At 39.5% G+C, this 25,989-nt stretch overlaps 1 protein-coding gene across 2 annotated transcripts in view; it reads right to left on the bottom strand.

Moving 5' to 3' along the window:
- The window catches only part of Abca13 (ATP binding cassette subfamily A member 13), a 432,541-nt gene that overhangs the window by 19,840 nt on the left and 386,712 nt on the right, over positions 1 to 25,989 (bottom strand). For both annotated transcript variants that reach the window (XM_076545963.1, XM_076545964.1), the window contains one exon: positions 20,606 to 20,698. In XM_076545963.1, coding sequence (XP_076402078.1) covers positions 20,606 to 20,698 — 93 coding nt within the window. The remainder of the gene's footprint in view (positions 1 to 20,605; positions 20,699 to 25,989) is intronic.

The raw sequence follows: 25,989 nt of genomic DNA, 5'->3' as shown, positions 1-25,989 counted from the left end.
ACTGGGGAACTAAGAGGTGCAAGTCCCACTGACCCATGGTGCACAAGCACAATGCCCTGCACACGTGCAAACTCATTAAGTTAGAAGTCAAAAGATCCCCTTCTCTATCACTCTCCCGAAGCAACATGCAAATTCTGCTTCATGAGTTCAGGGATTAAACAGTTCTGCTGAACCTTAAGCAAGTCTCTGGTGTACTGAATTAATGCTGGTCTGTGAGGATAAAAACAGTGTTCTCCATCTCAGCCACCCCATTCAGAAAGCAACACCAAGAGTTTCCATAACTGGACTTCAAGGAACACTGAAAGGAACCAAGACTCACCAGGCAAATAGAGTACCAAGAACCAAACTAAAGTTCAACACAGGACCACCAAAAGTATTTAACCAGCAAACAGACTCTTGATTGGCGACTCCCAGTGTAGAACTACTAGCAGCATAGAAAGCTTAGACAAAATAACTCATCAGTCTCAGAGTCATGGCTACCAATGAAAGTGATTCAGAAGAAATCTCAGATAAATAATTCAAAAGTGATCAAAATAAAATCCAAGCAGGTTACAAACAATGGCATGGACGAACTTAAAAATGTTATGAATAAGTGTCTGAATGAAATCCAAGAGAACAGACACAAACAGGTAGTTAATATTGGTTATGAAAATCATATCCAGTGAAGAGATAGAAACAAAAAAAATACAGTTTGGAATAATAATGGAAACAAAAAGTTCAGTAAGTCAGATGAAAACCTCAATGAAAATTCTCATCAATGTAATTGATCATATAGAGGACAGAATATCAGGGCTTGAATATAAGGCTAAGATCGTTTGGGTCAATGATGATGATGATGATGATGATGATAGTGTGTGTGTGTGTGTGTGTGTGTGTGTGTGTGTGTGTGTGTGTGCAACATATGAGACAGACATGTGAGATACTATAAAAGGTAAAATTCACAAATTAAGGACATAGAAGGAAATTAGATCCATATCAGAGGTATAGAAAACATTTTTCTTTCCCTTCTTCTTATTAAACTTAGATTCTTTTCTTATACGATATAATCTGAATACAGTTTCTCCTCCCTCTCTTCTACACAGTTCCTCTCCACCTCCTCTCCCATCCAGATCCACTCCATTTCTGTCTCTCATTAGAATAGAACAGGTTTCTAAGAGATAACAACAAATTATAACAAAGTAAAAGATAAAATAAACACCATCACATCCAAGTTGGATGAGATAAGCCAAGAAGAAAATAACAGAGCCCCAAGAGAAGGCATAAAAATCGGAAATCCACTCATTTACACATTCAAGAGACACACAAAAGTACTAAATTAAAAGCTATAGTATATATGCAGAGGACCTGTGCAGACGCATGGAGGCCCTATGATTGCTGCTTTAGTCTTGTGAGTTCATGTGAGCTGATCATTTGTTTTAGAAGGTTTTTTTTTTCTCCTGGCATCCTCTGTCCCTACTATCTCCCAGACTCCTTCTGTCTCCTTTTGGTTCCCTGAGCTCTGAGAGGGATTTGGGAATTGATGAAGACATCTCATTTAGAAGTGTGTTCCAAGGTCTATCTGCTGCCTGCCTGTCTGTCTCTGTCTGTCTGTCTCTATCTCTGTCTAACTCTGTCTCTCCTCTCTCTCTCTCTCTCTCTCTCTCTCTCTCTCTCTCTCTCTCTCTCTCTCTCTCTCTCTCTCTCTCTCTCTCTGTTTCTCTGCATACTATCAAGCTGTGGGTCTCTGTATTTGTTCCCATCTACTGCAGGAAGAATCCTCTCTGATGATACTTAAATAAGGAACCAATCCATGAGTTCCTCCTCCACTGGGACACTTGCTTAACCATGTTCATTGTTGATCTATCCATAATAGCCAGAAATTGGAAACAACCTATATGTCCCTCAACATAAAAACAAAAAACCAAAATGTGGTACATTTATGCATGGAGTATTACTCAGCTGTTAAAAAAATAAATTTGCAGACACATGGAACTAGAAAATAAATTATCCTGAATAAGGTGACCAGACCAGGAAAGATAAATATGGTATGTATCCAGTTATAACTATATATTATCTATTAAATAAATGATAACCAAGCTACAATCCATAGGCCCAGAGAGGTTAGGTAAAGAAGAGGTGGTCTAGGAGAAACACATGAATCTCCCTGGGAGGGAGAAATAGAATGGATTTTATCAGTGGAATGGAGCCAGGGGTAGGGGAGGGACAAGAATGGAAGGAGGATCAGGTGGGAATGGGAAAAGGAGATGGGTTTGGGGGAGGGAGCAAGAGAGAGACAGCTAGAATTTGAGGGGTGGTATGGAAACCTAGTGCAGTGGAAATTTTCAATAGTATATGAAGAAGATCCTAAATGAAGTCTCCAAACAATGGAACAGACAGAACCCCAACTTGTCATCTCTTGTCACCAAATGAAGCTTCCAGTGCCAGGACTGTGCTTCATCCAATTGATTTGTTGGCCAAAGGGGTCCAACAGAAATACCCAAACAACCCAAGCTGTTGCCAAGGTAATAGGTTGCTCTCCACAAACTGACAGAAAGGACCCATTGCTGAAGATAACACCCATAGAACTCACCGAACTTAGAGATGTTGAGCTGATACCTACATAGAAACTTTCCCTCATGTTCTAGTGTCTATGACGCAGAAAGATGCTCTGCAGATTACCAAAAGAGGAAAGTAAACACCAATCCAACCAAAGCCTTTTATATGCAATCTGTCCTGCTTGCAAAATATTCTAGGGCAATGGTGGCACAAACCTGGTGGAAGTAACCAATTGATGTCTGATTTGATGTAAGGCCCACTCCATGAGATGAAGCCCGTACCTGACACTGCTTTGATGATCAAGGACTAGAGTCTGGATATCATAGCAACTGGTAAGATCAAATATTACTTGTCTAAAAAAATAGAAAATATTTTTCATTGAAATAAGGGAGAAATTTCCAAATCTAGGGGGAAAAGATGCCAAAGTATAAGAGACACACAGAACACCAAATAGAACACTTAAAAGAAGCTCCCCATAACCAAAACAGTACTACTCAGAAACTAAAGAGAAAGCAGGAAAAGAGAAGGGCCAAGTCACATATGAAACCAGGCCAATCATAATATAAAAGTAGATTTTTTTTATAGAAATTCTAATTCTAAAGGCCAGAAGAACAGTATGGAAGATTGAAATCTCATTTCTGAAAGTCTACAACTGCCAAGCCAGACCACTCTACCCAGATGCACTATCATAATAAGAAAAAGGATATCTTTCCATAAAAAAAAAAAACAGCTAAAGCAATTCATGGTCACTGAATCATGTATACAGAGGATAGTGGAAAATATATTTCAAGTTGTAGAGAATAATAAACACAAGAAGTTATGGAAAAATATTTCTAGATATTTGCTAAGCAATGAACAATAAGAAATGCTGACTATAAAATCAACAAAATGACAGAAATTGGTATGCATATTACAATAATAATTGAATATCAAACTTTCCCAATAAGATACAGATTAGTTGATTGGAATAGCTGAGAGGCCCCTAACTGGATCAGGCACTCTGAATAGGTGAGAAAGTTGATTGGCTTGATCTGTTTGGGAGGCATCTAGGCAGTGGTACCAGGTCCTGGGCTCATTGCATAAGTTAGCTGTTTGAAACCTGGGGCTTATGCAGGGATGCTTGGCTCAATCTGGGAGGAGGGCACTGGACCTGCCTGGACTGAGTCTACCAGGTTGATCTCAATCCTTGGGGGAGTCTTAGCCTTGGAGGAGATGGGAATGGGGGGTGGGCTGGGAGGAGGGGAAGGGGAGCAGGAGGGGAGAGAACAAGGGAATCCATGGCTGATATGTAGAATTAAATTATATTGTAAACTTAAATTAAATTAAATTAAAAAAAAAACAGAATCTTTCATTTTGCTGCATCTAAGAAATATATCCTACCACCAAAAATAGACACTACACTAGGGTGAAAAAATAGAAAAAGATATTTGAAGCAAATAAAACTGGGAAACAAGCAGGTGTCATTATTCTGATCCATAGATCAAATGGACTTAAACATCAATAGACGTATTCTACTCAAACATTGCAGAACGCAAATTCTTCTCATTGGCCTTAATTACTGCAAAATTCATCTCAAATTAGGACAGAAAACATGTTTTAATGAATATAAGAAAATTAAAATGATTTCCTGTATTCTATGCCCATAAAGGAATAATGTTAGAAATCAGTAGTAAGAAAACCACAGAAAATACCCAAAGTCAAAGAGACTAAACAATACACTGTTGAACGACTCCTTGGGATAATCAAGAAAGAAATTTAAAAGATCCCAGAGCTGAATGGAAATGAGAATAGAACATAACAAAACCTGTGGGATACTGTGAAGACAGTCCTAAGAGGGATGTTTATAACTCTAACAGCCTGTATTACAAGGTCAGATAGATCTCAAATACATTTTTAATGACACTTCTAAAAGTCTTAGGAAAGCAAGAACAAACTAAACCTCAAACTGTTAGCAAATAAAGAGGAGATGAATAAATAGGTAGATAATAATGGTGGTAGACAGATGGACAGACAGACGGGTAGATGGACAGACTGACAGATGGATTGGTAGATAGATAGATAGATAGATAGATAGATAGATAGATAGATAGATAGATAGATAGATAGATAGATGGATGGAACAACAATCAACTAAATAGAAATGAAACAAAAAAATGTGAAGCAGTTTGTTCTTTGAAAAACAAAATTATTAGCAAACTCTTAGCATAATTAACTCAGAAAAAGTTCTAGATCAGTTTGATCAGAGGTATTAATGGAGAAATTTCAACCTATAATAATGAAATATGTAAAAACATAAGGCTATAATTCCAAAACCTATACTCCATAAAATGTTAAAATATAAATTAAATTAATTTCTAAAAGTATATGACATACCAAAGTGATACACAAAACAAATTTTTAAAAATCCACAAACAACAAGATTGAAGTCCCAGTAGTAAGGAATCCTGGTGACTGAGAAAAAGCCCAGGTTCAGAGGGAGTCACTGCAGAATTCTACCAGAATTTGAAAAAAAAAAAAAACTATAGCCAACACTTCTCAAACTTTTCCATAAAATAGAAAGAAAAGATTATTTTCAAACGTGTTTACAAAGCCAGTATTACACTGGCTGTACCAGAAAAACAACACACACACACACACACACACACACACACACACACACACACACACACACACATATATATATATATATATATATATATATATGAAAATTTTGACAAATCTCCCAAATGGACATGGACGCAAATTTCTCAGTAATATACTTGCAAATCTTCCAGACTGACTGTGAGCAAGCCTGTAGGGGATTTTCTTTACTGATGATTGACAGAGGAGGGTGAGCCCATTTTGGGTAGTGCTATCCCTAAACAGTTGGTCCTAAATAGTATAAGAAGCAGGCTGAGCAGCCATGGGGAACAAATCAGTAAGCAGTGTTCTTGCATTGCATCTGCTTCATGCAACCTGCCTTGAGTTCATGACCTTAAAGGAAATATCAGTCCTTGCCTATACATCCATATTCATAACTGCTCTACTCATAATGTCTAGAAATGGAATGTGTCTACCAACTGATAAACTAATGATAAAAGCGTGGCACATAAACACAATGAAATTTTATTCAACATTAAATTATGAAATGTGCAGGTAAATAGATGAACAAGAAATTATATTGAGTGAGGTAACAGAGGCCAAGAAAGTGAAAGCCTCTTGTTCTCTCTAATATGAAAATCTTAGATGTGAATTTATAGATTTATGTATTTAAATCGGAAGGTGTATCCATAGAATCCAGGAAGTAAAAACAAAAACCATGGAGGAGTCAAGGTGGGAATAATGGTGAGTGACAGTCAAATGTGGTGGATATGAAAATAGAGGAGGGAACACCAGGCATAAAAAAGTTTAAGTGGGGCTGTAGCAGGGTGATGGGACAATGCCGATGGAGACGGGCAGGGCTAAACATCCCTAAGGAGCCCCCCCATAAAAAAGCCATATAGAGACCTAATGCTTTATAATATAAAAATAATTGAAAATCTTAAATTATAAAAAGTATGAAATTTGGATAGTATCACCTTTCATAGATGAGCATTGTTGTTCCCAGAAGCTATTGGCTTTTCATTTAAATACTCCAGTGGTAAGGACAGGATATGATGCTATATTATTCAGAGAGGTTCCAGGGTGTCCCATAAGAATAGTAGCTATTGTCATCACGCTTGGTTGCCCACAAAATGGCAAGATTTTTATTTATGAAAACACTTTAAAGAATCAAGTTAGAACTATGTTGGAAAACACCCACTTCTGACTACCACTGAAAGGGCCTAAGGCATTCTGGGAGAAAAAAAAATCTCACTAGCAAGCAGTTCCATCTTAAGAAGCAAGATACACCCACTGGTGCAGTAATGACATGACTATATTAGTAGTAATTTACCTCCTTATGATTGGATTAGAAGCCTGCGCCAGGAGAGGGAATACACATATAGTACTATAAGCATGGTCAAAAGTCTGTACCTGGGAGGTCATAGTCCTAAGGAAGGAAACATTCTACCATTTTCCCCTAACTAGACATAGCAAAACTTCCTTCTAAATGTTTCTACGCAAAGACTAGTGCTGCTCTCAACCTGGTGCAGAAGGGCTTCTCTTTGGCAGAGACTCATATCTGGTCAAAGTGGGGAGGATAAGTGAATGTTGAGCATCAACCCCAAGGAATGTCCCAGGAAAGGAGTGGAAATAATACAAGTCAGAGGACAAGGAAGAGTGCCATGACATGCTGCCATCGGGAGAGGAAACTTGCAATCAGGAGCACATGGCAGCGATGGATCCCTGTACAGGATTGGGCCCTTCAACAACATTCCATCACGGACAGTGGAGGCATCATGAGGGTAATGGAGGTAAATAAAATCACAACACATCACATATGTGTGTAAAACTGTCAAAAAAATTTAAAAAGAGACAAATTTATAGGGCTTTAAGTAAATTCGTGTTGGTGTGGGCTGGGAGGAAGGAGTGCACGGGAGGGTGTCTATAAATTTGTGTTGGTGTAGGCTAGAAGGGGTGTGCACACAGAAGGGTGTCAGTAAATTCATGTTGGTGTAGGCTAGGAGGTGTGAGTGCATGGGAGGGGGACAGCTGAAGAGGTGGGACTTCTTTTTGAAACCGTAAAATGTTTCACAATTAACATATGGAGTGTGGTGCACATATTTGCCAATCTATTACAAGCTGATGAGTTATATATTTTATATTGGTGAGTTATATGATATGGGAAATGTATCTCAAGCAATCTCAAGGTTGGAGAGATGACTCAGTGGTTAAGAAAAGTGGCTGCTCTTGCAGAAGACTCAACTTTAGTCTCAGTACCTTCCTGGGGATTTTTAACCATTCATAACTCCAGTTCCAGAGTATCTGATGGCATCTTCGGACCTCCTGAGGCACTGTGATGTACATTATACATACATATATACATACATACATACATACATACATACATACATACATACATACAGGCAAAACCCTCACACATAAAATTAAAAACAATAAATTTCTTAAAGAAAGAAGATATCTGCTAAGTATAGCTCAAAAGCATTTGCTAAAAAGCCATGAAGAATAGGCACAAGTTTATGAAATTGTTACAAATGTTTGAAGAATGGTAGATTTTTAAATAGGAACCTGGTTCTTTTCATTATTTATGATCTTTGCAAGTAACTATGTGATATTCTTCCACTGTGGGCAGATTCCCTGATTGTCTAGGGCCTGAGCATATGACTGCATTTCACCTAATGGACAGTTAACAGGTGTGGTGCAACTAAAGCCCTGCTCCTCTTGTACATGTTGGCTGCCCATTTATGAGCCTCAAGCTTCCTTGATTCCAAACGGATAATGAGAGGCAGGTGGGTGAAGCCACATCCCAGCTGTACCCTGCCTACCTAACCATCCTCGGGATATCTGCAGCATTTCTGTAACAAGGTCTAATTGTCCACATTTTCTTTATGTCTTTATTAAAATGGAACTCGAAATCAAATTCAGTGAAATGGCTTTAAATTATGAAACAAGGAAAGGTTAAGGATTCATGCAGTCCATACACATAAATGTGGGGTGGTGGGGTGGACCCAGAGCAATACATCTCTCCAATTCCAAACCTGTTATTTAGCTCTGACCTAATAGAAATGCATTTTCTGAGCTAAGCTGCATTTTCTTGTGCTTTGACTCTATTCCCAGTCAGGAATCACAATCCTACAGGGTAGAACTTTTTGTAGCCCCTTTGCTGTCTACATTGTACATTAATTCATGGCAGGCCAGAGTACATTTGCACTGAATCTGGCGTTCCAGCAGATAAGGTGACAGCAGAATATTGCCAAGGCCGTGGCAGCAATTAGGACTGAATCACACACCTGATAGTTCCTACTAATGGAGACACAGAGTACAGACAGATGGGGTCCTGCTTCTAAAAGCCGCAAGTAAGAGTGTCTAACATACTGCTTTGAGAGAAAGCAGGCAGCATCCTGTCGAGATAAATGGGATTCGAGTGGAAGCATTTACTGAAGAGATTGATTATTGTTATTAATAACCAGTGTCCACTACACTAGACATTGCCCATTGCTTACAGGGCCACCTCTCATCGATTTCTTGTTTAGAGTCCAGTCATTGCAACTTGGAAAGAATTCTCATTAAGCAAAGGCTTACCATATGCTGGGGACCATTCATTCATTCACTCATTCATTTATGTCTTCAACAAATACTTGGAGTGTATGTGACCTACTATATTCTACCCAAGCATTGAAGAGAAGGAAACAAAAGTCTACCCCCACAATGTTATGGACACAGGCTGAAAACAACACATAATCAAATGAATGCTATTTAATATGTAGTCTGTCTGCATCCTTGTATGAGTGACAGATAAGGGACATTTGCAGGCTTAATGTCTGGAGTCTGGGGCTGCTTCATATTAATTAGCATATCTGTATCTGAGCCAGAAGAAAGGAAGAAAAAGACTAAGAATGTGTAGTCCTTTCAACAAAGTTACACCTCTCCACTTATGTCCCTTTGGCAATAGGAAGCTGGAGCACACCCTGGGAAATGTAGTCTTTTTCTGGTAACTACTCTGCTCACTTACAGGTTTTCCTGCTGTATGAATAGGTTGAATATGTTCTGGAAACATCCCTGAAGAGAAGGAGAGCAGAGTACTGAAGGAGTGAGACTCATGTTTCTCTTGGCAATGAACTTTACAGTAGAGGGTAGAAACCTTGGAGCATGGCAAGTGTGTTTCCCCTCATTTATTTTCAAAGTAATATAAAATGTTTATCATTGTCCCCATTGGCTAAAACTAATCACTTTCCCTGCATGCTAACATTTTCAAATTTAAATACTTTGGATACAAAATTAATTAATTACTAAATAATAATTAAAAGATCTTACTGTGACATTTCATTTCACTATACCATGCTATTGCCCAAAAGGAGTTACTCCTGTGTTCAAAAGCAAATAAGCCATTTTCTTAGGAAATGCAACAGAAAGGAAATATCACAGGAGAATCTCATGACAATCATCACATTTATGCCCACAGCATTGTTTGAAGCAAGGTTCTGATTCATATATTTCTTATACTTGCACACACACACACACACACACACACACACACACACACACACACCACACACTATACTTCACTTAAAGCCACTTAAGAATATGAAAGTGACATGGACAGAAATTCACAGTCAAGAGCCTGAGATTCAAAATTGCTTCTTTTAATAGCAACTGTGTTTTGAGCTGACTGCTTTGCGCTTTTGGCCTCATTTTTCCTATTATAACAATAATTGCCCATACCATAAGGATTAATTGTGCTAACGCACACGAAACATTTAGCAACTAACCTCCGGCACTGTAGGAGTGTGACTCTGACCTCATTCATCTACAGAGTATGTAAACTCTGGTTCAGAGCTCTGATGAGGTAAGAACAGACCCTAAGCACCCAGCCTGTATTGTTTCCACTCCTGCTGTAAGAGAAAGCATCCATAAAGGAATCCCAATAGCCTTTCTTCATTATGAATCATACCAGTAACCCACCAGGCCTACCAATGAGCATGTCCAGTACCCAGACTCCCCTCTCTTCACATGTCCATTTCTCTAGGGACATCAGTATCTTCCCATCTCCTAAGTTTCCACACACCACCTTCCTTCCTCCCCATCAGTCTGCTGTAATGCTGACATGTCTTCCGTGCCTCCCACTCAGCACTGTCCAGTCCATGCTTTGACAGCAGTGACTTTAGTCCATTGGATTTAGTGTTCAGCTAGAGAACAGAAATAGCTGTGACAGTTATTTTCTCTTGGCCAGCCCTTTTCTCATTGCCTCCATTTGTTTCCCCATTTTAACCCTAGAATTATAGCCTCCCATTTGGAGAATTGATCTAAACATTATCCTGGAGTGAGTGCCACACTAATCGGCTTCTACCCCCATTTATAGTCTAGCTGTTAAGAACAGGACTCAAGCTGTATTTTCTTCACCCCTCTCTGATGCACATGTAGTCTGGATGCCTCCTTGCTCACAAAGTCATTCTTACTAGCCCTTCCATAAGGCAGTTTGTGTGCATCCTTGTCTTTCTTCATCCTTAACTCATATGCATGGAAGCCTTCTAATTCTCATTGCTCTGTTCACTCTATGTACAATAGAGCTCATGCCTCGTTCACCACTCAGTCTCCAGCAAACTGCACAAATGTGCAATGGTATTTCCCGACTTCAAGTGAGGTGCATCTCACAGTATAATGCTTGTCACTCTCTTAGAGCCATGTTGCAGGTGAGCATGTACTCAGTCCTATATCTGATGGCACACTACAGTCTTTGGTTTTAAGTAGACATCATGTCATCATCCCTGATAAAGGAGACTAACAAATGCCTGTTAATTGACAGGAACCACAGTGGGGCTGAATCACCAGCCAAAATTTCTATATATCTAAGCTGTCACTGGCCTCCATCATTTCATTTCCCATCCTTGTTGTGGCTGAAAAGCAGTCTCCTTATTTTTCAATGAAAAACATTGAGAAATGAAAGCAGAGTATTCCCCTTTGGTAAAATTACAGCTCTAGGTGACATTGCTCATAATCTGAATCCCATCAGAATATCCAGCATGAGAAAGGCATGAGGATGTGAATCTCTTCCCAGGTGATTAGGTTAGAGCAACTTAATTTTGATCATGCAACCTGATGTTGTAAAACAGATGAGATAAAGCATGAGTCAGCTGCTTTGAAAACACAGTGAGGATACAAAGCCATGTGCCTCTTCTTTAATAAAACTGTTTCTAGTAAAGTGAACTAATTGCAGATTCATTGTAGCAACTGAATTCTGTGATGCTTTAAACCAAAGAAAACACTTGCAAGTAGCATTCCAGAATGCATGAGTGCATAGCTCTGCATCGCAGCACAAGCCATTGCATGTGCGCGTGTAGCAACTTCTGCCCCATCTGTGAAACTGACAAAAGCATGCCGAATGATCTGTTTCACTTTTAAATGAGACAGTTTATTATTTGGTGATAGAGTCTTAATCGGAGCGTTTATGTTTATAGTAAGGTTTTATAGAAGTGTTAAATCAAAGTCACCACAATGGAGCATATGGTGTCACATAAGGTGATGTATTAATTTGCAGCTTCCCTGACAGTCAGAGCTTGTGAGCTCAAAGAGCAGTATCATTCTTTTTAGCTTTGAAAAGAAAATCCACCAACCTCCTTGCAGAAGACTATATTTCATGTTAAATAGCTAACATACTTACAGTGGTATCAGTTCGCAAAGCTTTACGTTTGTCAGCTCAGGACATATCATATTCATAAGGATTTTCTTTACATTTTAAAACCTTTGTTATAACATATGACTAAACAACCATTATTTCCTTCTTCCACAGGTCAGGAGTCAGCCAAGTCTACTTCAGGTTATAAACTCCACAGTCAGAAGCATGCTGCTTTTCCATTCCTGGGGGGACTGTTTATGACAGTCAGTCTTAAGTCTTCTTAAGTTGGTTCCAAGGCCAGAAAAGGAAGCAGGTGCAGCCTGCAGCTGTTGCTGACTCCCTAAAGGTGCTTTATGAATGTACTCAGTGAAGGCAGCTATTAGGACTGTTGGGACTTGTCAGGGTATAATACAAAGAAGATTGGAGAATGAATTCCTAACTGCCTGAGTGAGACAAAAATGTCAGTACCCAAAGAGGTTGGCATGCACATGTGCATGCATGCATATACACAGAGAGAGAGAGACAGAGACAGAGACAGTGAGAGACAGACAGAGACAGAAACAGACAGAGACACAGAGAGACACACAGACTCTGAGGAGCTCACTCATTAAGTTGTCTCCATAATATACAGGGCTATTCAGAATCATGAGACTAATCATAAATAGAAGCTCTAGGGTTCCTAGAACTTAAGACTGCTCAACCCATTTTTAACTGAGGAAGTTGGGAAAATGGCCCATATTGCTGGGAGCCCATCAAACATCTGTTTAGTTTTTATTTTTAGTTTTTGCATCCTTCTCAGTAACGGAAATCCAATTTTATCTTAAGTGCAATGTATACATCTTCACATCTATTTTTCTTAAGTCTTCATGATCAGCTGGGTGGTGGTGGTGCATGACTTTAATTCCAGCACTCAGGAGGCACAGACAGGTGGAATGTCTGTGAGTTCCAGTGCAGCCTGGTCTACAGAGCGAGTTCCAGGACAGGCTCCAAAGCTACAGAGAAATCCTATCTCAGGGGCGGGGGGGGGGGGGTTGAGGATGAGGAGGAAGACTTCATGATCACCAAGAAACTAAGAGAAGCCAAGCCCAGGTTGCTAAATGGGATTTAATGGGGGAAAATGTAAGAGTGGGCACACTGTTTGCAGACTTTCCTAAGGCTTTTCTCCTTCTCTATTATCTGCTGCCTACATGTAGATATGATAAGCTGAGCAACAACAGCTGTTTAGAATCCAACCTAACTAGAGGGACAAGAGCCAGTGAACCATTGCCAATATCCAGCTATTGGATTTTCATCATGTACTAAAGTAATATGGCCAAGTCAATGAACCTGCCCATATCACCATAAGAGTGTGTGATGCTCTTTACCTTGAAAAAAATATGGCTCACAACTGACAACAAAATGAACATTCAAATACATAATGGAAAGGAGGAAACTGCTTGAAGGAGGTCCTAAAGGGGAAAGAGTTGGGTTATTATCACAAAGATAAAAAATGGGAGCTTGAGAAATGGTTCAGAGTGAGTACCGCTCCTCCAGAAGACCCAAACACAGTTCACAGCACCCATATCAGGCAGCTCACACCATCACTACCTAACTCCAGTTCTCAGAGAATCCGAAGCTTCCCGCCTCTGCAGACACTTACACTCACATGTACAAACCCACAAACAGATACAAAGACAAACACATAATTAAAAAATAATAAAAATACACACCTTTAAATGTGAAAGAAAGATGCAGAATATAAAGAAAAATTTATTTTTCAAAGATGGGGAATGGAAAAGGGATGATGATTGTCTATAACATTTTTGGAAATCATTTCAAAGGAATAGCTTATAAATGACCTCTCTCTCTTCAAGAAATAAGAAATGAGTGGAAGGATGAAGTCTTGGTAAAAATAACAAAGATGTAGAAATCTTATCAATATAGGAAGAGATGCTGGTATACATGTAACTGAAGACTCGGCAGCAAGAGCAGACATGAGTCAACATCTGTATGGCTCTGGGGTGTACCCCAGCAGTCGGGGAGACACTGAATAAGCTGTGAGCTCTAGAGTAGCTGCATCTTATCTCCCAACAGGAATGAGACACACTTAAATAAAGATCAAAATAGGCTATACATCAAAAAACTCAAATGGAGATCAAGTGCAGCAATTACAATTCCAGCTCTTCTACTTATTAGCTGGTGGCCCTGAGAAAGTGGCCCAATCCTTCTGTGACTCATCCCCCTTCTGTACCTATAAAATGGGAGTCACAATAAATACTTAAGGATGAGAGTGAGGAATAAATTCTTTCCTACATATGTGGTAGTTTTAATCTAATGGGCCCTCATAATCTCATTGGGAGTGGCATTAACAGGATATGTGGCTTTGTTGGAGTGGGTATGGCCTTGTTGGAGGATGTATGCCACTGTGGGGATGGGCTTTGAGGTGTCCTATGCTCAGGACACTGTCCAGGGTCTCAGTAGACTTCCTGTTGCCTGCCAGATACAGGACTCTAGCTATTCTCTAGCACCACATTTGCCTGTATATTGCTATGTTCCCCCACCATGATGATAATGGACTGAATCCCTGAAACTGTAAGAGAGCCAATCCAATTAAATATTTTCTTAATAAGAGTTGCTGTGGTCATGGTGTCTTTTCACAGCAAAAAAACTCTAACAGAGACAACACATAAAGCACTAAATCTGGCACATGGCAAAGCAAACACTGTTAAGAGTCCATTACTAATACTTTATTGGCATGCATACTGTACTTTGTATGGTATTTTGTACTATAATAGATGGTAATGAACATCAACCAGATAAGCCATAAAAATTGGGCACCAGGAGAAAGCAGAGATTGCATGGACTAGGGAAGAAAGAATGGAAAAAAGTAAGAGTGACCAAGAAAAGGGACCACATCAGAGCTGAGTGTGCTCTTCAGCTTTCGCAAGATGAATTTTTCCTTTGTCAGTGAGCCAAAAGGAAGAGAAAGGAATGTCTTCCAGAGTCTCCTGAATCTGAGGAAGAGCCTCCCATTACATTTTAACCTTCCCTTCTCAATAAGGAAACAGGATAACCTTGTAGCAGGGACTAAGAGGAAGCCAGTCTTCTAAGAAGGAGAAGATATATCAGGAAATTGGATATTCTCCAAAAACAGCCAAATTCTGGTGGGAAGAGTGTTTTAGTAATGGCCAAGAAAAGGAAGGTAAAGAACACATCTGGGGAGTTCTCTGGGAAGACCCCACAAGTATGGCCATACTCCTACAGGCTGGACTATGTATGGAGGACTATGTATAATCTTCTTGGCCAAAGATTATAGGGGATGGGGAGAAAGGAGTAAGAGGGAGATCAAGGGATATAGGGGAGAAAGGCATGTAGCTTCCCCTCTGAGCACTCACCCCTCAAACTACACTGTGAGCCCTGTTCATCTCTCTGGAAGTCATTACCTGCTTGAAGGATCTTCCCATTGCCACCACCCTCAGGACTGGGAGCAGTTGGTGCCAGATAAAACCAGGAAGACTCAATAAATTCTTTAAATTGGCTTCCATCAGCAGAATTCTATTATTGGCTCCTTTTATTGATATAATGGAGTGTATTAATTACTATTCTGTTGGTGCGACCAAAAGCAACTTATAGGAGGAAGAATTTTTTTTGGTGTACGGTTCCAGAGGGATGAGCGTCCATCATGGCAGGGAGGCACAGCAGCAAAAGACAGTTGAGAGATCGCATGTCAACCACATAAAGCAAGTAGAAAGAGAGACAGTATTTGAAATGGGGTAAGACTATAAACCCTCAAAGTGACACTCCTTGCCTTGCTACATACTTTACAGCAAGTTTCCATTACCAAAAGTTTCCATAACCTCCCTACACAGCACCATCAACAGGAGATCAAGTGTTTAAATATAGGAGGCTATGGGGGACATTTCCCATTCAAATCAGCATACAGCTTTAGCATTTGATTTTTGAACTTGGTTGGATCTCTTAAATGTAAACAACATATTTAAGGCATCTTGGTTTTCCAACTCTCAGGTTCAAGTCATTTTTTAATCTTCCTACAAGTATCACAGAAGATAGTTAGAAAAGTAGAACACGCATGAATGCTTAGAGATTGAGAATAAAGTACCACAGCAATATTTAGCAAATAAAAAAGGATAGATGATTTCCATGACTATATACACTTGCTAATAAAGCAAAACTTAAAAGATTTTTAGGTCATGCACATTCCTCTTGATACAGCTCTCCTGTATATTCTGAAACCAAAGCTGCTAGCACAGGCTGTCACTGTCATCAAATAACACAGATGCTGAGCACAAAGTAATGCTGGGACTGATACAAATCAAAGCTAGTATTATTCTCCAGGAACATGTCAGTAGCATGTTGTAGCGCAGATTCAACAGAAGATTCAAGGAAATTAAACCCGGTCAAGCAGGTAACTTGGAAGGGAGATGCAGTCATGCAGCAAAGGGAGAAAGGAGGCTGACACTACAAAGAGAAGGCAAAGGCAACAGGGGAAAGAGATGGGCATCAGCAAGACCAGAGAAGCAGGGCAGGGAGAGTGGCCCTGGTGGGGGGTGGTCCGTGCCAGTGTGCAAGTCAGAACAAACTGAAGATGGATTGAAAAGAGGATGAGAGGACCCTTCAAGATGTCCTGACCAAGACAGTGTCCAAACCTATCAGTCCTTTGGCTTCAGGCAGTGTCTTTAAATCACACACAGGGACCACACTGGTGCTGAGAGGAGAAAGGGGTGCAACTCTCCTGTGGACCCTAGAGGCACTGTAAAGCAAGGTCAATCCAGAGCCAAACAGATAACCCTGAAAAAAAAAAAAAAAAACTCCCATCCAATTGCTCCTTTTCCCTGACATTATCTGTTCTCCTCTCAGCCAAGGAGCAAGCTAAGGAAGAGCAGAAACCACTGCCCAACCCACTTCTGGAAATCTAAACCCTTATCCTCCCAATTCGATGCATCTAAACCTATATGTTTTATGAGAACATGGACTAATTAATGTAGGAGCTGACGCAGTCAAGGTCAGCTCATAGCAGCCCCTCAGGAGACATCTGTCAATGTTTTTCTTTGTTACAGTTGGGGAGGTCTGCTTCCAGGGGGCTGTGGAACCTGTTAAGCATCTTACATGCACAAGACAGCTTCCCACAAACAGCACATGGAACACAATGCCATCTGAAAACCTTAGTGAAGTCCTCAAAGCCCAGAGCTGTTTCAGGAATTTTCTGCACAGCCATTTTAAGTTTATTCTGCCTGAGGACTTCCTTTCATGGCAACTTTGAAATCTTTTTTTTTTCTGCTTGCTCTCCTATTCAGATTCTCCAATCACTTAGAAAAAAACTAATATAATATAGAGTATTTAATCTTCCTTTTGACAAACTTTTCTTTACTTCAATGTCCAATATGCATTCACATTCTTCAAAATTGAAGGTCCCTTCCTGTTCAGACTGCCACAGTATGTAGACTCTCTAGGTTACATGTCCCACAAGCTGATGTGATGTCACCTACCACATGCAGGTCTGCTTCTGTCAAATTGTGAGTGCTAAAGTGGACATGGGCTGTTGGGCAACCTCCAGACCATACACTAAGGAAATAATTAAATGTCAAAAGCAAAACAGCCTCAATTTTACTGAAAGCCCTCATGTTGATAACATTTCCTAAATTATAACTTGGGTAAAAACCAACATCAGTGGGAAAATAAGAGCTTGCTTTCCACACACACCCTCGGTTAGGGGGTCACCTACTGCAGTTTCTTCTGGGCCACTTGCCACAGGCAATGGCCATCATCACACAGAGTTCTATTTGAGTAGCTCACAGTCCAGAATCATGGTCTTTGGTGCTGCAAATCCATAACCTCTAAGTGTTTTAAATGGATGGTACTCAGAATGGACTGAGGTGACAGTCACTATTGGGAGGGACAGTTCAAGACCTTGGTAAAGCCCAAGCATCCTGCCTTCCTCTGCACATTGGCCCCTGTGACCCTCACAGGGCAGGTAGGGTATAATTACCTTACCTCAATGTCCCCTAGGTTCAGCTTCAATAATCCTATGACAAGTCATTGTGTTTATGTTGTGTGTTCCAATGTTGTGGTGACTGGAGGCCTTTCTGGTTCTAGACAGACTTTCCCTCCAGGAGTGGCCAGCTTTCAAGACAGCAAAGTATCTCATACAAATTCATTTACCAAAATAAACCAACTTGTGCAGTTCCTGACAACACATCATCTTCCCACTGGGACTTCATAACTAAGCTATCATTCTTCTGCCCTTTAAACTAGGGCCACCACACACCTAGTTATCTATGCCCCACATGCTATAGTCCTTCAGTCCTATGCCTGATTGAACCATGTCACCTGTTTCCAACAGAAACATAATGAAGGCCCTGGTGCACATTTTTCTAATGTTATTCACTGTTTGTAGAGTGAAACTCAAGTGTATCTTCCCACCTGGCCTGTGTGATCCCTATTTTGGGACCTTTGAGTAACACATTATCTTTTCAAGGGTGTTGTTTCCTGGCAGGAAGGACTTTTAAACCAGTGCAATAAGGAAAAGGGTGGTCTAAGCAATCAATGGGGGAGACTTGGTGTCTAGATAGCAGCAGGAGAATGGGTGTGTATTGTAAGGTAACCTTCTCTGATTATTGGGTATATGTGGGCTGTGCTTAGACCCTAGGGAAAGAAGTTATCCGTACATGGTAAGAGGGATGATCAGGATGAGACATACAAGATAGGACACTGTGTATGGGAAGTTGACCCAAACTACCAACAAAGGATAGCCAGGAAAGTTAGTGCCATAAAGTGAGGCAAGGGGGGGGGGGTACCTGTTCCTGGGATCTGCCCCTACTGAGTCAGGGAGGTGGGCTAGGGGTGAGAAGAGTGAGCTCTTTTTTCCTGGCAGAATGTTTCTAATTCCTACTTCCCTTTATTTCCAAGGATGGAGAAGAGGAGGAAGGATTAGTTTCTTTTTTTCCACATTAGTTTCACATGGTGTTCCTGACTCCTAGGTACAGAAATCCAGGAATAATCCCTTATTTTTTAATCACAATAGGATTTGCATGTGTTTATTTCTTATAAATTTATTTCTTATTACAGGAGAACACAAACTGCATTCTTAAAAACTGTATTAACTTTAGTATTCCAGTGGATATACCACAAACCAGTTTTTGTTGAATAAACTCTGTAGTTTATATCCACCAACAATTCAGCCTCATCCTATAACTCTCATTATCAGGACCAAAATTTGGAATGGGTAGAAATTGCAGATGGTTTTAGCTAACAGATGACTTCCTGTGGGCTTCTTCCTGTTGACTTCTATGGCCAAATTTAGCAAAGAAGCAAAAGGCAGGCAGCTGAACTTGAATATAAATCACCTGACATTAAGGAATGGGCTGTAAAGCTTTATAGAAGCATTCATAAAGGTTAGAGAGTGTGAAGTGTTATTTTCTTCTGAATATACTTAGTAAAGACAAGCAGAGCACACAGTGACAGCAGCTTCTAACAGATTCATCTGGCAAACAATTGTCCAGAAGCACAGGACACAGCACTGGGGAGTCTCCCTGCATGACATCGCCTCCTTTGGAGCCACTACAAGCATGTCAGCCATGCCTCGGGTGCTATTTCCATCCTGAGTGATGTGGTTTCCATAAAGTAAAGGTAGTTACACGTTACATGTATGTGTAACTAGCAGGTATGTGTAACTGCCAAGAGTGTTCTATAATTCTAACCTAAAAAATACTCAATGAAAGTGAAGAGATTTATGAACCTAAAAGACTACATTATTCTATGGACAGAAAGGAGTGGATCCAAATGTAGCATGGGAGAGGAATTGGGAGGAATAGAGAGAGGGGAAATCAGGATACATTGTATGATAAAATAATCTATTTTCAATAAAAAGTGGGAAAGATTATACTACTCTCTATAAATATTATGATTAAACAATGTAAAGGAAATTAGAAGATCACTCAATGGAGCTGGAGGGATGGCTAAAAAGTCAAAGGAGCTTACTACTCCAGCAGAATGCCAGAGTTTAGAACCCAGTACTACATTTTTTTCACCAAAACCTGTAATTCCAAGTCCAAAGGATCCAAATCCCTGTGGCTTGTATAGACTCGTATACACCCTTACACACACACACACACACACACACACACACACACACACACACACACACACAGAAAGAGAGAGAGAGAGAGAGACAGACAGACAGACAGACAGACAGACAGAGAAACAGAGAGACAGAGGGGGTAGGAAAATCATTCAAGATATTCCAAAAGACACAAGTTATAACAAGTTACAAAGTGTTCACACACCCTAAGAAGAAAGTAATTAAGCTTCCAAGGAGTGGATGCAAGGAAGACATGGAGCAATTGGTAAATGAGGAGAGACCTAACAGATTCAAGAACAAAGTCTTTGGTTTTTCACCAGCCATAACAAAAAGAACCACAGTGACCCTTTTTAGCCTCTTACGTTGTTAGATACCTTTATAAATATGCATCTTGTAGGAAAAGCTGGCACTTAAAGGCACTTTGACTGCAGGTAAGGCAGCACACAGTGGCACCACCTTTGGATGAAGCACTCTGTGTAAGGTGGTCATTTTTCCCTAGACTTTGTCTGGACCCTGCAATCATCTTCTCCTCGCCCCTTTTGTCACAACAAACAAGGGCACAGTGCCTCTCGGGAAGAGGGAGGCAAAATGTTTTAAAGAAACTGCCTGGGAACTGCTGTGTCTTTGAGTTGATAATTATAGTTATTTTAACTGGCCCTAAGTTTCCCAGAACCTTCATCCACTACTCGATATTGGGAGGAATTAATTGGAGCAAACAGTTTGGAAAGAGTCTTTGTTACCACAGGCATCATGCTGCTGAGTTGACAGGAAACACTGAAACAGACAAAGACACTCAATACCTGTTCTTGATGTGCTGAGGGGGACCAAGACACCTGAAGCTGCCGTCCACCATGATGGCTAGCCTGGTACACAGAGCCTCGCACTCTTCCATGCTGAGAGGAAATAAACAAGTAGAAATGAGCCATGCCATAAGTGGATGAGCCCTGTTCAAGCTTCAGAAATAAAAAGGAGGCAAAAATATCATTGGTCCAAATTAAGTAACTTAATATAGAACACTCATGAAATGAAATAACTTGATGTGAAAACTCCTAAGATTTTATTTAGGTAGCCAATTTAATGAAGGTTGTTAGCATAACTATATGCTTGGAAGAATGATCAGTAATAAAATATACAAGAGAGAACCGTTTAGCAATTATCAAAAATACAAAAATACATGTACAAAGGATCTTAACAAATATGTGAATTCTTTAAAAAAAAGAATGACATAACTTTACTGACAAGCAAAAAATTAAATCTTGAATCAATAAAACAAGGTAAAGAGTGAGTATTTCAAAAATAGAAAACTGTTATAATATGAAAATGAATATAAGATGAATCTCCTTCTTGGACCTGCCTAGGCTCAGTGTGCTGGGCTCTGCTGACTCTCCATGGGAGACCTTGATTTGGGGGATGTGGGGATGCGGGGTGGCTGGGAGAGAGGGCTGGGGCGGGGAGGAGAGAGGATCTGTGGGTGGTATGTGAAGTGAGTAGAAAATTTCTTAATAAAGAAAAATTAAAAAAAACAAAACAAAAGGTAAGTCCCCTTATTGGCTTTCCAATACAAAGGGGTCAGCCTGGAAACCATGTACACACAAATACCAATATGGTCTCATTGTGTTGTGTTTACATATTTATGTGGACATATACATAATATGTATAAGCGTATCCATAATAATTAAAGAAAAAGAAGCTGTCAATTTGAGAGTCAGGAGGTGACATGAGAGGGGTTGGAGAGAGGCTGCATGGGTGGGGCTGAAGGGAGGAAAGAGAAGGTACAAAGTGATGTCACTCTATTTTAATAAAAAATGTATAAAAATTTAAAAGAACATTTCATTGTAACAAGACCCCACAATTCAAAAAAGTTTTATATTTTAATACCATGTAAAATATGATAAAAATACTAGAGATAAACTTTTAACTGTAATTTAAATTGTAATGTTATTTTAACATTCAGTATAGGATTATAAAGATCTACAAATCATAATTATTATAACTTTGATTCATAAGTTATAATACAGATGGAATACAATGCAAATCAAAATGCAATCACCTCCATGAAAATGCTGAAAATTTTAAATTAGTTAGAGGGAGGAAATTGTAGGACAAGTTGTGAGAGAAGAGAGTACTAAAAGAGGTTGTTACAGTGCTGAATTATTAAGAGGAAATACACTAGATTTATATCAGAGAAATGTCATGAGAACAAAAGAGCCCCAAACAAATCACAGGTAGTACAAACACAGAAGTGATCTGAGCATGGGAATGCACTTTTCAAACATAACAGTAGTGGAAGAAACTCTGGAGGCAATGTTGGATATACTTGACAATCCAAAATTTCAGACTTCTAACTAAAGTGTCAAAACACAGTGATAGCATTTAAGATGTGGATACTGCAGAATATCCATCCTTAAATGGGATGTTTATGTCGCATCCTTTCTCCCAAAGTTCAGAGTTCAATGGAGAAGATGGTGGGAGCCAGAGGCTGTGGATGGCTGCAAGAAAACAGCATCTTCCAAATACAAGAAGGCAGTTGCACATACAAACTCACAGTAATTATGATAGCAGGCAGAAAATCTGTGAAAGACCAAGCCAGACAAAATCCCAGCATGGAAGGGGAAGGTGGCATGTAGTCAGTCCTACTCCTAGCTGGTAGGTTTCCTTTAATGGTGTGGTCCTGAGAAAGTCAACTATTCTACAGTGGGTGACCAGACTCCCAAAACCATATAAACAGAACAAGTTGGGCTTGATGGTTTGAAAAAATTTTTTGAATAAAACCAAGGGCACAGTTGCATGTGTAAGGAAGGCGAGAGGGGTGTCGGGGAGGAACCAGGGGATGACTATAATCAAATCCATTGTTTGAAATTCTCAAAGAATTAATAAAAATAAAAATCCAATTTAGCAAACCAGATAGTTACTAAACAATTTTTAAAAATACAAACAAAGCAACAAACAGACCACGAGCTGTTCAATCCCTAGTTCTGTGTTGAAAAGCAAATGTCTTTCCCCCACTATTCTGTTTTAAATGAAAACAGTGAGTTGTCAAATCAATAAAAGCCCACTTAGTTACAGACATTTTCTCAGAAATTCAAAATGGGTCATCTCATATGCAGACAGTGGAGTATAACTGCCATAAATTTTGACAATTATATTTGGCAATGATTTCTTTTCTAGGAACTGGGAAATGCAAACTGTGAGTTGTATAACCACTTACTATACCAGTAGCCCAGGACTGCTGCTGGGAGCCTAGGAAGTCCCTGCCCTGTAGAGACCTCAACTAAGGTCTACTCTCCCCTTGACTACCTCAGAGGAAGGAATTCACTTAGGTGACTCAGAATGAAGCAAAACAGAAAGTTTATTAAGAGGACAGAGAGGCCCATTGGAGACCAGAATCATGTGTCATGGGTTGGCCTGAGGGAACACAGTCAACAAGGTAAATGGATAGGTGAAAGAACAAAAGTGTCTTGTCTGAGATACTTAACATGAAGCTGTTTGTTGTAGCAGCTTAATGTGAGGTCTAGGGGGTGTGTAGTAAGAACAGTCTAAATCAGTCTCATGTTGTTTATGCAATAGCTTTCTCTGACTATTCCTTTGCTTGTTTATTTATTTTTGTAGGACTGGGAACTAAATCCAGAGCCTTGTGCCTTCTAGACAAGCACTGTACCACAAGATAAAACCCAAGCTCCCTCTTTACTTTTTATTCTGAGATAGGGTCTCATTAAATTGCCCAAGCTGCCTTTGAACTCACTATGTGGCCCCCAGAGGCAGTTCAAATTAATTTTAATCCTTCAGCCTCCAGAGTCACTGTGATGATAGGTCAGTGTCACCAGGTCTAGCTTCTGTTTCATTAACCAACTGAAATTTAACATGTCTTATCATGTCTATGATGCTGTTCTGGGAAGAACATGAAGTCATGTCTACACTAATTTCTTAAGCATACCTTAAACAAATGGAAGATTACATCATTGTGTGAATTCCAACCTCATAGTGAATGATATGGCAGGTCTAAGTGGATTATACCACATGTTCAACATGTAAACCCCAAAACATGTGGGTACAACAAAGTCTGAGCCCAGAGCTCAGGGCAGAAAATTTAATTTGATTATCTTTCATAGGAAGAAGAATATACAAGGCCTGAGACTTGTCAACACTGAGACCAACCATGGGTCATTTACTTAAAAACAAAGTAAACATGAACTTTATTCCATGAATGGTTATCTTGCATGGTACAGATATGTGGTGATGTGAGACTATGGTTTAAAGCCTTGTATTGGAATTTTGGAATCAGTATTGGATGTGTAGGAGAAAGCTGAATGTCCTTCCCAGGATGCATGATTATCAGTCCTCCCATTCTCCATTTTCTGCCTCATGTTTTCCTGAGAATGCTGTGTGAGAAGGCATACATAGAGGAAAATATCACATTAAAATCACAGAATCATGCAGGTCTCCCTCATCTTCATTCACACCGAGTCATTCACATCTTTATTTCGTATGAATAGGGGAAATCAATCTGTATATATGCAAATGTAGAATATTGATGTGAAAGCAAATGAATAGAAGGATTTAAAAGAGAATCCTCAATGAAAAGTGGTCTTTTTGAGAGAATAGTTTATAATAATTATGTATGTATATACATATATATTATGAGAAATAAAAAGAATTTTCATCATTATACCACTTTACCCATCTAAGGACCATGGTTGGACATGAAGGGCCATGCCTGTGCCAGCAACAGATGCAAGCAGAGTCAGTTTATCAGTTTGCAATTGTTAAAACCCCAGAGAAATGTGTACATCTACAGCAAGAATATATACACATTATTATAAAGTCAAATAAGTATCAAATTCACTTGTTTCAGAAAAAAAAATTCCTTTGGGAAGCAAAACAGAATAAAAACAAAAACTCAGGTGTGTTCCTTCTTGTTACATTTGAGTGAGAAAATTATCAAATCATTGTTTCTAAAGCCAACTACAAAGTTGTCCATAACTAAGAAAGCAGCCATTTAGAGCTTCGGGAATGGACCAAAGGCAAGAAGGCCTGTAACTCTGTGAAGATGACACCAAAAAGCCACTGACAAAGAGAATACAGTAATCTGTGGCCCACTGTGGGCCATTTTCTCCATGCCTAGCTTCAACAACAGGCCACCAAAGGCCGGCATGGGCAGGTTGGGAGAAGAGCTGAAAAATTCAACAGGAACCTACACCCACTTTCAAGATGGGAGAGGGAAAAATCAGAGGACTTGGAGATCAGTAGAAATTATCCGATCTTGGAATAAATGCCTGGCAAAGAAAATGAAACAAAATGGAGGAATATTAAATTAAAATATTAATTAATAAATAATAAATGATTAATAAATGCCAATAACTGAGCTTATTTTCAGTGCTCAGAGATGCAATGCCCTCTAACATGTCCACTCTTCAACAAAAAGGTTTTATGGAAAAATAGATTGTAATTTCTTCATTGTTCCCTGTTATAGGTAATTTAAAGTCTTCTAATAAATTTTCAATGATAAAAGTCACAAAAAAACCTTTCTTCAAGCCTACCAGAGTTAAATTTAAACAGAGCAACAGGAAGAAACTAGGAAAATTTCCAAAAACATTGAAAATTAAAGAGTATTTCTAAATAAAGCCTGATCAGGAGTAAATCACAGAGGAGGCTAGGAGACTCAAATTTTTGAGTGAATGAAGTCTTCGGTAATAGAAAAAAAAATGATGGAAAAGTGCCACAGCTTGTTGGTCCAGCCTCACAAAAAGCCCTGTAATCAGGACAATGCTGTGTTCTGAGGGCAAGGGCGCGCCCCAACAGTGAAGAGGGAGACTGTCCATCACAGAGAGCCGATTTCCCACAACACACCCTCCATAATGCAATGGGGAATGAGCAGTTTTCGCACAAAAACAGTTCTGGAACAATTATATATCCCTGTGCATAACAATGGGTTGAGACTCTTTCATCGTACTGTATATAAAATAGCTTTAAGTATAGCAAAGATTATGAAGAGATAATAGTATTAACCTGTCTTAGAACAAACATTCCCATGAATCACGGACAAAAAGTCCTTAACCATGATTTCTAAGTACAAACCATAGAAACGGAGCAGTTCAACTTAATAAAAACTTTACATATTCATATTTCCAAAGTCAGACACAGACCAAGAGAAAGCATTTGAAATCTTATATCGAACAAAAGACTT

This window comes from Peromyscus maniculatus, chromosome 10, assembly GCF_049852395.1.
Source record: "Peromyscus maniculatus bairdii isolate BWxNUB_F1_BW_parent chromosome 10, HU_Pman_BW_mat_3.1, whole genome shotgun sequence".
In the NCBI taxonomy this organism is placed as follows: domain Eukaryota; kingdom Metazoa; phylum Chordata; class Mammalia; order Rodentia; family Cricetidae; genus Peromyscus; species Peromyscus maniculatus.
Note: the sequence above shows the minus strand (reverse complement) of the source record. Positions and strands in the feature narration are given on the sequence as shown.